This window comes from Pteropus vampyrus, unplaced genomic scaffold (assembly GCF_000151845.1).
Source record: "Pteropus vampyrus isolate Shadow unplaced genomic scaffold, Pvam_2.0 Scaffold85, whole genome shotgun sequence".
In the NCBI taxonomy this organism is placed as follows: domain Eukaryota; kingdom Metazoa; phylum Chordata; class Mammalia; order Chiroptera; family Pteropodidae; genus Pteropus; species Pteropus vampyrus.
The window spans coordinates 2,915,250-2,928,854 of NW_011888866.1; the positions used below are offsets into that span (position 1 = coordinate 2,915,250).

General features: G+C 32.8%; 1 protein-coding gene across 1 annotated transcript in view; it reads left to right on the forward strand.

The window, feature by feature from the left end:
• The window catches only part of VPS13C (vacuolar protein sorting 13 homolog C), a 160,590-nt gene that overhangs the window by 31,846 nt on the left and 115,139 nt on the right, over positions 1–13,605 (forward strand). Inside the window, 7 exon segments of the mRNA XM_011363471.2 lie at positions 1,677–1,736; positions 2,556–2,636; positions 3,485–3,542; positions 4,987–5,114; positions 6,537–6,643; positions 7,182–7,353; positions 8,514–8,576. Coding sequence (XP_011361773.1) covers positions 1,677–1,736; positions 2,556–2,636; positions 3,485–3,542; positions 4,987–5,114; positions 6,537–6,643; positions 7,182–7,353; positions 8,514–8,576 — 669 coding nt within the window.

Consider the following 13,605-nt stretch of genomic DNA (forward strand, 5'->3'; position numbering starts at 1 on the left):
TGAGTTGAGGACCAAAGCAGAAACATTAAAGAAAAAAACTAGAGAAACAAGAAAGGAAGCTAGTGTTTAACATACTGTTTATTCCCTATGTGTTTCCAAAATGAATTTGAAGTAGCTTTCAATAAAAAAACACACAGTAACACCTTTAAAGAGACCAGAATCTGTGTTTTAAAAAGCAGAGAGATACCTGTTCCAGAAATTTTAGACTAACATCATCAGTCATAAGTGAGCACATTGTTTAATGCTGAGCTTCTAGCAGACAAAATGAAAAATGCAAAATAGTCAAATACCTGCCATTAACTGATAACAGGTGTATTACTGCATGAGAATGATGCACAGCTTCCTAAGTATGCGCTATTGTTTGATTTTCTGTATCTTTGCTCAGACTCTTCATACTGTTGTCTTTGTATTACGCTCTTTCCTTTGTCTGCTTGGCAGTTCTATTCAGATTTTAGTACTTGTGTGAGATATTACCTTGTGTTTCTTATTTCTTTTTTATTTCCCTTTTAGAATTTATCATTCCTTCTTTAATGCTCCCCATTATATTTTATCAAAGCACTTGTAACATATTACCATATTGGTCTCTTTCTGTCTAACCTCCATTCACTGATACCATATAAAATAAATTATAGTGCTTTTGTGATGATTAAATGAGATAGTTGGTATAAACCACTTGGCACATTGGCCGGCTCAGTTATTTCCTGTTTCAGCTATTATATTGACTATTATAACAAGAGCAGACTTATTCTTTTTGTATCCATACCATTCCTTTCTTCCATCTTTCCAATTGTAATCAAACTTTATATCTAAGGCAATATTTCCACCTCTGATCTGGATCCTGTCCTCCCTCATGTCCTCAGGAGCCTTCCTTCCTTCATCTCTCCCTTTCTTCCCTTTTTCCATCAATTTCCTTCTCTTTCTAAAACCTTTAACTCTATCCCTCCCTCACTCCTTCTTAAAAGCATTTAAACACATTCTAGTCTGTCTTTTATAACAAAATTAAAAAGCCTCTCCTTAACCTCTCCCACCTTACCCAGGCCCCATTTAACTACTTGCCTTCTCTTTCTCTTCTTTCTAACTAAACTTTATATGACAATGTTCTATCTTGCTGTCTTTATTTTCCCACCTTCTGCTGCTCCTTACCCATGGTGCTTTGACTGTAACTCCACTGAAACTGTTCTTAAGTTCATCAGTAACATCTTGGCTGCTAAATAAGTTTAATTTAGTTTATTTCATGGCAGCATTTGACATTGCTGATCATGCTGACTTTCTGGAAATATAGTCATGCTGTGATTTCCATATCCTGATTTTCTTCCTATTTTGCAATAATTATTTATTTGATCTTTTTTTAGAGAATGTAGACCTTTTTCAGTAGCATATAGGCTAGCTTTCTGTTTTTATTCATACTCAGTTCCTCCCATGGTTCACACAGATAGTAGTAGCTCAGTAATTACTTTCTGGATGAATGAGCTCAGTTAAATTAGAACCCTCTCAATTCTATTTTCACTGTTCCTTCAATTTTGTTATATAGATATGTAAAGAAACAAATCACCAACATTAGCCAAATGTCTTTTCTTCCTAAGTTATTTTGTTACAGTTTACAAATATTAGAGCACTGTTTTGTGATATATAGAATAATACACTTCATTTCACAGTTATTCTTTTTTTTCTTTTAGACTGCAAATGAACACTGGACTCCATGCATATTAAATGAAGCAGAAAAAATTATATACAAGGTATTAATTAGACTAGATTAAAAATTTCTTGTTATTTTCCTAGGTACAAATAATGTATTTTCTTGAAAAAACTTTGATGGAGCAGAATGTGCCATTGGAGTGTGAGTTCAATGTCTAGGGTCTAGTTTTGGTGCTGCTACTTACTATCTGACCTTCTATAAGCACTTACCTATTTTGAGGTTTAGCTTTTTTAGCATCTAAAGAAACTGGATAAAATTAATACATCCCATATTGTATTTTATGGAGCATTAACTAATTGAGCTATTATTAGATTCGTAGAAAATGTATTGTTTGGTCAAGAAAGATTGCTGACTAAGGTATTAAGCTGTACATAGTTAAATAAGTATATTTCACTTTGTTTTAAACTATAGGACTTAACGATACTTTATATATACTAATAAAAATTGTGAATATTCAAGAGGGATCTTTTCCCAACTTATTGACTGTAGACTCCTCTCCTCTCACCCCTCCTTCAAAAGCCGTTCACATCCACTGGGGGAATATTGTCTTTCTTATTTAATAGAATAGTCACAGAGTCTGTTAAACACTGAATTCTCAGTAAATATTTGATAATCGAATGAGTGAATCCTGTTGGAAATAGTATCCCTAGAAGCACAAATTAGCAAATGTTGGATTAATAATAAACTCTGTGAATAACATGCATATATTTCCCCCCATTTTTGCATTATTTTCTTTACTTTAAAAGTTCAAAATGGCAATTGGATAATTTTGGGGTACTGAACATGAAAACAATTTTTTAATATTGATTCATAGTTTTAATGTATTAGTTGCTTGACTTCTTTCGTTTTTCTTTTATAGCTTATCCGACTCGATAGCCTTAGTGCCTACTGGAACGTAAACTGCAGCATGTCCTACCAGGAGTCAAGGGAACAGATCTTGGTAATTTCAGTTCATACGTGGAAGCTATAACTGAATTCTTTAAATTCGTGCACCATAGAGGTCCTTAATGAGGACAGGATGTCAGTCCTTTCTCATGTTGCATATAATTAAATCAGAAGTGTGAAACACGGGTTTTGGGAGCCACTCTCTTTTAAAAGAAAGCAATTTTGTTTTCAGAGATCTTTGTGAAATCATTCACTAGACAGCAAGACAGGAACCTGTACTATTAAATTGAAACTGTGTTTATGGGTTTTTACACTCTGATTTTGATAGCATCTGGTTACATTGTGGTATTTAGTATGGGAATGATTAGTTGAATATTATAAAGAAAGATGATACTTTTCAGATCTGAATAATCTATCATTAGGAAATGTTTTAAGCATTTGCGATAATGATTTTCTGAACAGTGAGAGATTAATTTAAAACTCCAGTGTGCTGAGCCAATCTTAGTCATGCTTATTTACTTAAGGGAGAAAAGGAGAGTTGGATTTTTGGAACTGAATTAATTAGAAGATTCTATCTCTTATTTCTCAGATACTGTAACAAATAATTTACCTTTGTCTAGAAAGTGTTTGAGATTTTAGTTCATGCATGTTTATATAGATATATATTTTTTAAAGTTAGAGGGGAACACAATGTTACAATGTTTCTAGATATTTAGAATTTTTAAAATTATCTACTTCTATATGTTATTCTAAAGAAATGTACCTATAGATAGTGCTCAGTGTTTGTTTTTTAAAGTATTACTAATTACAAAGAGAGGAATAAAGATACATTTTTTTGTATGTGTGATTGGATATGTGTGCATTTGATTTTTCATTTTCATATAATTCAAATTTTTTGTTTAGGATCATCTGAAAAGTGAAATTCTTACAAGTATCGACATACCCCCCAACCATCAATATAGTAAGTAATGGTAAAAGTTGATTTCATGTTACAGGAAGTCTGGAATTAAATACTTTATTTTAATATACTTTTTCTGTAAAGTTACTTTGACAAAGAGAAAGTATTAATTTTATACCTTAGTTTTATGATACAGCATATTTGAATTATAACTAATTATTTAGGACTAGATTATGCTGGAGAGTAGGAAAGAGAAGGGCAGTGTGGCTGTAGCTTTCATGTTTTCTTCTTTTCATCTTCTGTGTTTTAGGGATTAGATTTTCTTTGCTTAGTTTAATAACTAATTCTCTGAGATTTTGGTATTCACGTCTTCCCTAGCATGTCATTATTATAGTGTTAAGACAAACCAACCACTCTAGAAATTTTTTTGTGAGCTTTTCTTGGCAGCCTCACCTTTATTTATTTTTAAATGGATCTCTAACAAAGCCACCTGCTTATTTATTTATCTCATCTGTTTTCTCTATTTCTCTTTCATTCTAAAGAAGCAATTGGTTTATTTATATTTAGTATACCCCTTTATGTTCATTCTCAAATTTCATGCTCATGTTCTTCCATATTCCATTGTACTCTAATTCACTATTGTTTTCTTCATGTCCTTTTATAGCTAATTGCCATTATATGAGAGTATAATAGAGGCTTCTCTGTTTTGTCACTATAATGACAAAGTTTGCATGTGCTGCTAGTTTGTGAAAGCATTTTCGTTCATGAGAGAACTAGTTCAGAAAAATCTACATCTTCACTATGAGGCATCTTCCACTTATAAATAACTTCTAAATTAGTTAAAAATTTTATACACTCTTATGCAAATTCTAAATATGGTATCACAATTTATATAATTTTAATACTATTCATAGTAAAAATTTAATGCTTTATTTTGCCCTATTATCTTCCCTCAGATACCTTTTCTTCCTACTTCTCAGTTTTAAGAATTATTTTCTTTAGTTTATTGTAGGATTATATATGTAATGATCATCTTGAAAATTGTAAAGTAGTAATTTTTTTCTGCATATTATAAATTTCATTCATTGTTCTGTTCCTAAATTCTGCTTAAACAAACAGATTAAACAAGAAATTAATCAAATTTTGTTTCCTACCTAGTATTAGTATTTTTAATGAATAACAAAATCATTGAATGTCTTGTGGCAAGGAGAAGCCTAATTTTACACAGAATATGAATTACCAAGAGTAGATTATCTCTATTTTGTACATTTCTTACGTAGAAGCATAGGACTCCAGTTTCCTTCTTGGAGATTCCACTTTACCCATGAGCTTAACAGTTGGTATTATGCAGATAATTAGATGCCTAAATATTTTTTGGTAGTGATTTTTAAAATATATTTTTGATCATTTTTCTTTAAGAGTAACAGTATTCTGATAATAATCATTTACTGTTGTTCATATATAAGGATATATAAAGATATCTTATGTCTTCCTATGTCGATAACAGTTTTCCAGCCAATATCAGCCTCTGCAAAACTCTATATGAATCCTTATGCAGAAACAGAGCTCAAAACACCCAAACTTGATTGGAACATAGAAGTACAAAATATTGCCATTGAACTGACAAAACCTCAGGTAAGAGTCAGTTGGACGTTTCTAACTTTGATTAACTTCGAATCTGGACTGCTTTTGTTCTTTGTGATTATTCCAGTGTTCTAGTGGTTCTTTTGGTTTGTTATGTTGAGATTTGACCCCTAAAAATATAGGTATCTATATTTTTAAAAAAGAAAATGAATATCAAATTTAAGAAATAGTTTTATCTGATCTTTTCCTTATTGGTAGAAAAACTTAATGAATTACGGTGAATGGCTTTATTTTCATTTAATTCCAAATTGTAGATGGAGATTTTCTTGTGTTTTTTCTTAGATTTTAGTGGCAGACACTTTTATATTAAATATTGTTTACTTATTTTTTAGAATAGCTGTGTTAGGAGCTGTTTTTCTTTTCTCATTTGTTTCTCAAGTTTGTTTATATGTCCAGGGAGTTTGGATAATAGACCTGGAGAACTGGAAGTGAAATAAGGACAGGGGATTCAACCAATTGAGCTTTTAGCTCAGTGCAGTCTAATAAAAATATAATGCAAGTTATATAAGTAATTTAAAATTTTCTAGTAGCTACATCAGCAAAGTAAAAAGAAAAGATGAAATTAATAAAATTATTAGCATTTTTTGTAACCTAACATATCCAAAATACTATTTTTTCAACATGTAATCAGTATAAAAAATTGTTAAGATATTTTACATACTTTTCTTTTTTCTTAAGTCTTTGAAATCTGAGGTATATTTTATACTTACAACCCATTTAAGTTCAGACTATCCACATTTTAAGTGCTGAATAGCCATATGATAACCCTTAAGTAGAAATGCATTAAGCAAAATAGGAAGAAGCTGGATTTGTCCCTTTCTTTATCTTATCTATAGTTATGTTACGCGTGTGTGTGTGTGTGTGTTTTCCTCCATTTGAGCTATTTACCAGATACACACAGATTTGTTTTATTGGTGGTAAGATGGGTAATTAAGTAGCTTATATTGCTTTAGTTATGCAATAATTTTCTGGAGCAGTTTGAAAATCAGCTCATAGATAGCTAGCTACTGCTATAATGATTGTCCATAGGAAAATGTGTAGTTTCAGGAGCAAGCATGTTCTATGTCAGTAGTTGCTGATACTGTATTGCATTGTATCAGTATAATTGTATATTGTATTCTAAGATGCATATTTATTGCACACTTTAATGTATTTGAAAATAGGATGTATGTTATTATTGGTGGTATGACAGTTTAATTGGCAGCACTCTTTCATAGCGAAAATTAAAAATTATGTTATAGCTTATAATTAACGATATCTTAAATTCAGTGCAATACATTATTGCGTTACTAGGCAGCTATGATATTCATTGTTTAGGGAATTCGGCATCAAATTAGATTAAAAAAATACTAAACTTTGGTGTTTATTCATGTGTGCAATATAATCATCGTAACTTTGTTTTTGTTTTAATAGTACTTAAGTATAATTGACCTTTTGGAGTCAGTGGATTATATGGTTAGAAATGTCCCTTACAGAAAATATAAACCTTATTTACCACTTCATACCAACGGTCGACAATGGTAAGTTAGAATTTTTTTTTTTTTAATGAGAAACATAATCATATAGGTAGAGACTCTCAGAGTTAAGACACCTTTAAAGCCATGTAACGAAGTTACTTATTTCTTTTATATAGACATGAGAGGGATATCTTTTATAGTGTATCCTTGCTACTTTTTAAAATAAACACTTTCTTTTTTTCTTCTGCTCCTAGATTATTCCCAAATTCTTAATTTAGCATCCAAGACTTTGAACATTTTTTGGTCGTATTGCCCTTTAGTCATCCACATGGACTCAGTGTTACAACCATATTGGTACTGTTAATTTTGGACGATGTGTTGTTTTATGCCTTTGATAATCCCTCTTCCTTGAGTGGTTTGTTTATTACATAATCTATGAAAGTCAGAGAATTGTACTAGAGAATTAAAATGTTATTGCTAAGGTCTTATAGGAAAACAGTTAACAAAAAATGTAACAATGTAGATCTAAAAAGTTAAAGCTATTTTCCTGCTTTTTCTTAATATTTAAATGGAAATATGTATTAAAAAATTTGATTTGCAGGTGGAAATATGCAATTGATTCTGTTCTTGAAGTTCATGTGAGAAGGTATACACAGATGTGGTCATGGAGTAACATAAAAAGGCACAGGCAGTTACTCAAGAGTTACAAAAGTGCCTACAAAAACAAGCTAACCCAGACTAAAGTTTCTGAAGAAATACAGAAACAAATTCAGGTATGTCTTGCATATATTGGTGAAAGGTATTGTTTGTTAAATCATCCGTTAGGGTTAATTCTTCTAAATTTAACTTGAACAGAACTGATTTCTTTTAAAGAAAATTTAATGAGAAAATGCATAGTATTTTTTCCCAGTTTTTTCCTTCTTTAAAAGCCTTTCCCACTTATCTTAATATCAGATAAAATGAGGTTACTGTAAATTCTTTGGAGAAATGTGTTTGGTTTTTTACAACAATATTTAGAAAGTCAGTATCAGAGCTGTTTAATATTAGCTAGGTGTATATTACTAGTTTTGTTAGTGACTTTTCAAAAGAGAGTTATAAGTATTATTTATAAAAAACAGCTCTTATTCTCAAGACAGGAGGAGTCTTATTTACCCCTTTTTGAAATATAGAAACACACCACACTGAATATATAATTTGCTTAATATCATCTGATCTTTATTATATAACTTTGTTACAAATTTGTAATGTAAAGAATTAATCGAATTTCTTTTATTCTGAAATATGTGTTAATCACTAGTATTATATGTTAGAAAAAGCATAAGTTTCTCAACATCTCAGATCTGGTGTTCTCATACATAAAATGGAAACAATATCTGTCTTACATAGTTGTGAGATATGCGTGAGATAACACGTAGAGCACCTGACACACAGGTCACTCCGTACATATTAGATTCCTCTTACATACTTTTATGGAAATCCCCCAAATCACTTTCTTCTTGAGATTACTTATGATTTGCAGAATTTTACATTTAAAATTTTGTGCTTTATAATGGTGTCTTTAGTACAGTGATTATAAAATAATGTAGAATAGAGGGAGTCAGAAGAACCATAAGGATAATACCTAAAACAAGTCCCCCTTCTAAATAGTCTTGTTTCTGTTTGTATATATGGCTATCTGTATATTATATTGGTCTCATTACAATTCTTTTTTTTATCTTGCTTTCTTTTCAGTGAGGATTTACTTTTTTGGAAAACATACTGCAAAAGTTAAAAATGTAAAAGCCAAGTGTATGTTCAAATTTATACTTAAACTTCTGTTGCATCTCAAATACTGTTTGTCCGTGGACTCGATAAGCCTAGAAATCATAGGAAAAGAATTTTTTTCTATCTAACGATCATGTTCCTTGTTTACAAATGTCTCTTTGTTTTATAGGATTTGGAGAAGACTTTAGATGTTTTTAACATAATTTTAGCAAGACAACAAGCACAAGCTGAGGTAATTATTTTTATTAGCTGATTTTATGTTTTAAACGTATTAATACTACTACTTTAAGCCTAGGATCAAGAAATCTAAGTTTCGTGGGAAGTTGATGAGATTTACTCAGTTGAAAATAAAGGTTGAGTTTTCATGGCTTAATTTAGTCTCTGGAGAAAAAAGTATTGTAATATTGGTGAAAAAAACAATGACATTAAGGGGAAACATTTTTAAACATTTTATAACAAAAAATTTGAACCCTTCCCCCTAAAGAAAGTGAATAAGAGTCATCCATAATTCTAATAACACAGAATGCTGTTAGCAGTTTGACAAACAGGCTTTTAGTCTTTCTCCCATCAATGTGTACTTATGTATGCTTCTTATCCCCCATTTCTTTCACCTTATTCTCTGCCCTTCGTTCCTCTGCCTTCCATTCACCCATCTTTTTTCTTCTGTCTCTCGCTATCTCCCCTCCTCTCCTCTCTTCTATTTTCCCCCAAATTGGAATCAATCTGTTTATAATATTTTGTAATTCCTCGTCTACACTGCTCCATGTCATTTCTCTTATTCTGTAACATGACTTTTCTGGTAATTAAAAAAATAAATTACAAATGCAATACAGCTCACTATAGAAAAATTTGAAAATATAGATCCACTGAAAAGGGAAATAGAAACACCAATTGTGTCATACCAACGATAACTATTCTTGGTACCTTTCTGTTTATTCTTTTAGTCTTTTTTATGTTCATAGAGCTCCATCCACATACTCATGTTTATAAACAGGATTAAAGCATATACACTTGTTCATTTATTTACTTAGCAAATACTCATTGAGTACCTTTTGTAGTAGCATTATGGTTAAGAGCACGGACGTGGGAGTCAGACGGTCTGGATTCTATTCCCAGATTTGCCAGCTATTATTTGTGTGATCTAAGGCTGGCTATTTAACCTCTCTGTATCTCAGTTTCCTCATTTGTAAAATAAGATTTATAGTATCTACATCATGGGGTTGTTGTGAGGAGTGCATGATAATCGATGTAAAGCACTTAGGTTATTATGTGCCTGGATATAGTAATTACTAAAGAAATGACCTTTTTTCTTTATTGCTGTCACCATTTGCATTAGCATACAAAAGTGAACACAGAAAAATCTCCTACATCATAATAGGAAGAATGATAATAAAAACATCAATAAAAATAGAAAATGATATAAGGAGTGCTGAGACTAGGCAGTGATGATAATGGGTTGCAGTTTTAAATAAGATGGTCAGGGGAAGCTTCTTCACTAAGAAGGATACATTTGAGCAAAGACCTGAAGAAGGTGAGGAGCCAACCAGAAAGATACCTGGGGGAAAAATGTATCAGACAGAAAGAATATAGGAAGTCAAAAGGTCATGGGGTAGGTGCACATCTGGCTCACTGAGGGAACTAAGTAAAGTGGTGAGAGAAAGGAGAGAGTGATGGTTGATGAGGTCGGAGAAGTAAGGTAGTGGAGGAGTGGAAGGGGTGATTGTAAGAGTTGGAGGGATGCCAGACTGTATAGAGTCTTTTAAGCAATTGTGTGGATTTTGTCTTTTATTCTGAATTAGGGAGCCATTTTGAGAATAAATGATATAATCTGACCTAGGTTTTAAAAATCTCTCTGGCCACTGTTTTGGAAACAGACTGTAAGAGGGAGGGCAAGGCTGAAAACAGGGAGAAAACTTAGGATGCTATTGAAATATTTGAAGTGAGAGATAATTTGAGATGAGAGAATGGTTACAATGGAAGAGATGAGAAAAGGTCACATCCTGGATATATTTTGAAGGTAGAGCCAATATTTCCCAACTGATTAGGTATGGATTGTTCAAGAGAGAAATAGGAGATGACTTTAAAGATTTTGTCTTGGAGCACTTGGGAGGAATTGAAATGAGATGGGAAAGACTGGATGGAACAAGTTTGGGTGAGATGGGAGAAGATCAGGAGTTCAGTTTGAGACCTATTACGTTTTAGCCATCTTTTGGACATTAATGTAGAGATATGGAGTAGGCAGTTGGATACGTGAATGTGGAGTTTTGATGAGAAGTCTGCGCTGGATATATAAATTTAGGAGAGGTCAGCATAGAGATGGTACTTAAAGCTGTGACATTGGACGAAATCACCTAAGAAGTTAGAGTAGCCAGAGAAGAGTAGGGTTCCAAAGACCCAAAGCATTCTATTGTTTATAGGTCAGAGAGATGAGAGCCAGCAAAGGTGACCATGGCGGAGTTGCCAGAGTTGTATGTAGGTGGGAAGCGCTATGAATGTAATATCCTTAAAGCCAAGTGAAGAAAGAATTTCAGGGAAGAGGGAGTGAATAGCTGTGACATATGCATCTGATCGGTCAACTCAGCTGAGGACTGAGAATTGACCATTAGATTTTCCAAATATGAGATACTTCAAGCCATTATTTCTTCAGATAACTTTCTGTTTCCAATTTCTTCTCTCCTTTTTGGACTTTACTTATATATAGATAGATATAGACATAGATACACATGTGAATATGTACATAAGTATGACCTTTTGGTACTACACCACAAGTCCCTGAGGCTTTGCTGATTTTTTTAATCAATGTTTTTTTCTATTATTCAGATTGAATAATTTCTGTTGATCTATCTTCAAGTTTACTCTTTCCTCTATCATTTCCATTTTACTGTTGAGCCCATACAAGGAGTATTTTGTTTCAGATATTGTGTTTTTCATGTTTGAAATTCCTATTGGGTTCCTTTTTATAGTTTCCATTTCTCTACTAAAAAATTCTAATCTTTTCAATAATTTTAAGTGTATTTTCCTTTATCTCATGTAACGCAGGTTACAATGTCTTTCTGATAGTTTCAACATCTAAGTTATCTGATCACTGACAACTGTTGATTATCTTGTCTTTTGAGAATTGATCATATATTCCTGTTTTGTTTTCACCCATCCAGTAATTTCGGATTGTATCCTGGACATTGTGAGTGTTATATTATGTAGTCTCTGGATCTTGTTATCTTGTGTAAAATGTTGATACTTTGTCTTAGCACATGACTTGGTTAGATTCTGATCTTGTATTTTGCCTTCTGTGGATAATGGTTCAAATCTCAATTGAGTTCTTCCAACTTTTTTTCTGTTGGCTTGGGTCTGTTTTGCACATGAATAGTGTAGGAGTTTGAGACTTGTGCAGTTGGTCATATCTCAGTTCAGGTCTGTAAACCTTTGCTACTTTCATTTAGGTCAGTTTCATATATATAGAACTTAGGTTACACTGAAATGTGTGCCACTTCATACACAGATACCCTGTTTGCTGGCTCTCCCCACTGGGATTTCCCTCTTGACGCTTTGGATTTCATGGACTGCATTTTCTCATTTCATGACCTGACTGGAGTTCCTCTTAGTTGTTTAATTGCCGGTGGCTCTGTGCTGCTCCATGATTGAGGCCCTCCCTCAGGGCAGAGCCATGTGAAGTAGTTTTCTATGGCTACATAACAAACTTAGGGGCTTAAAACAATCTACATTTATTATTTCAGAATTTCTGTGGACCATGAGTCTAGGAATGGCTTTCTTGAGTTCTCTGCTTAAGGTCTCAAAGTAATGCAGTCAAGATGTTGGCTGGAACTGTGGTCTAATCTGAGGCAAAACCAACGAAGGATTTGCTTTTGCTACCAGAATTTAGCTCCTTGTGGCTGTGGGATGGAGAACTTCAATTTCTTGCCGGCTATTGGTTAGAGGCTGCCCTCAGGTCATAAATATCACTTCAGTTCCTTGCCAAATGGGCCTCCTAACATAGACAACCCGTAACATGGCAGCTTGCTTCTTCAAAGGGAGAGAGAAACACCAGCAAGACAGCTGCTACAGTTTTATGCACATAATCATGTATATCTTATCACCTTCGCCATGTTCTCTTGGTTAGAAACAAGAGGGGGACTATCCAAAGATATGAACATCAGGAGGGGGAAATTATTGGGCAGGGCACAACATAGGGGAAGAATGAGAAACTCACTCTTGTGAAGGTCACTTCTTCAAATTTTGGCTTCCCTCTACTATCTGCTGCTTTGCTTATGTTTCAGAGTCTGTGGTCGATGTTTCTTATGTTTTGTCCAACATTTTTAGTTGTAGTCAGCAGTAAGGGTAGATTGTAGAGAGATTGTATGCCACAATGGAACCGAAAGTTCATCATTGGATTTAGCAATAAAGAAGTCATTTGAAGAACAGTTTTTATAGAATAGTGTGTGTAGAAACCTGATGGGAATGAGAGAGTAGGAAATGGAACAGTGAGTATAGACAGAATGATACTTTACTTTACTATGATACTTTACAGTATGATTCATAGGATTGTTCCTGTGAATTAAAGGAATGATTTGCTGGAAGAAACAGATAATTTCAATCCTCCCTACATTAATTTGCTTCAGTTTAGTTGTGTTTTCTAATACCAGTTACCAGTTGCTTAAAAATTGAAGAAAGAGGATTAATTATTAGATGCTGTGGACAAAGAAGTATGGATGTACATGAAGAGAAGGCAATTATATTCATCCAAGATTGATGTTTTTTCATTATAAAGGAAAATCTACAGGGCCAGAGAGTTTAAAATGTAAACAGGATTGGCTGAAATTATTTACCATGGACTCTTAGCTGGATAGTGAAGGAAGTAAGGCAACAGAGAGGGTATTTAGGAAAAAAGAGAAAGAGTTCTGCATCCTTCATATTAGGTTTTATATATTTTTTAATTTATTAATTTTTGGTTGTGTGTGTGTGTGTGTATTCTTTATTTTGAATTAATTACAGAGTCTCTGGAAGTTACAAATGTAGTTTACAGAGATTCTGTGTACCCTTCACTTAGTTCCCTCAGTGGTAACATCTGACATATGTAAAACCAAGAATTAGACATTGATATAATGTGTGTGTATAGTTCTGTGTCAGCTCTCATTTTCTGATGTATTTTAAAAATGATAACTGTTAACATATTTGAAAGTTTTTTCAATTATTTTTTATTTTTTACTTTATTTTCTTCATAGCCTTTATCAGTGTTTGAAATTAGTATTTTTATTTGTGTGCTT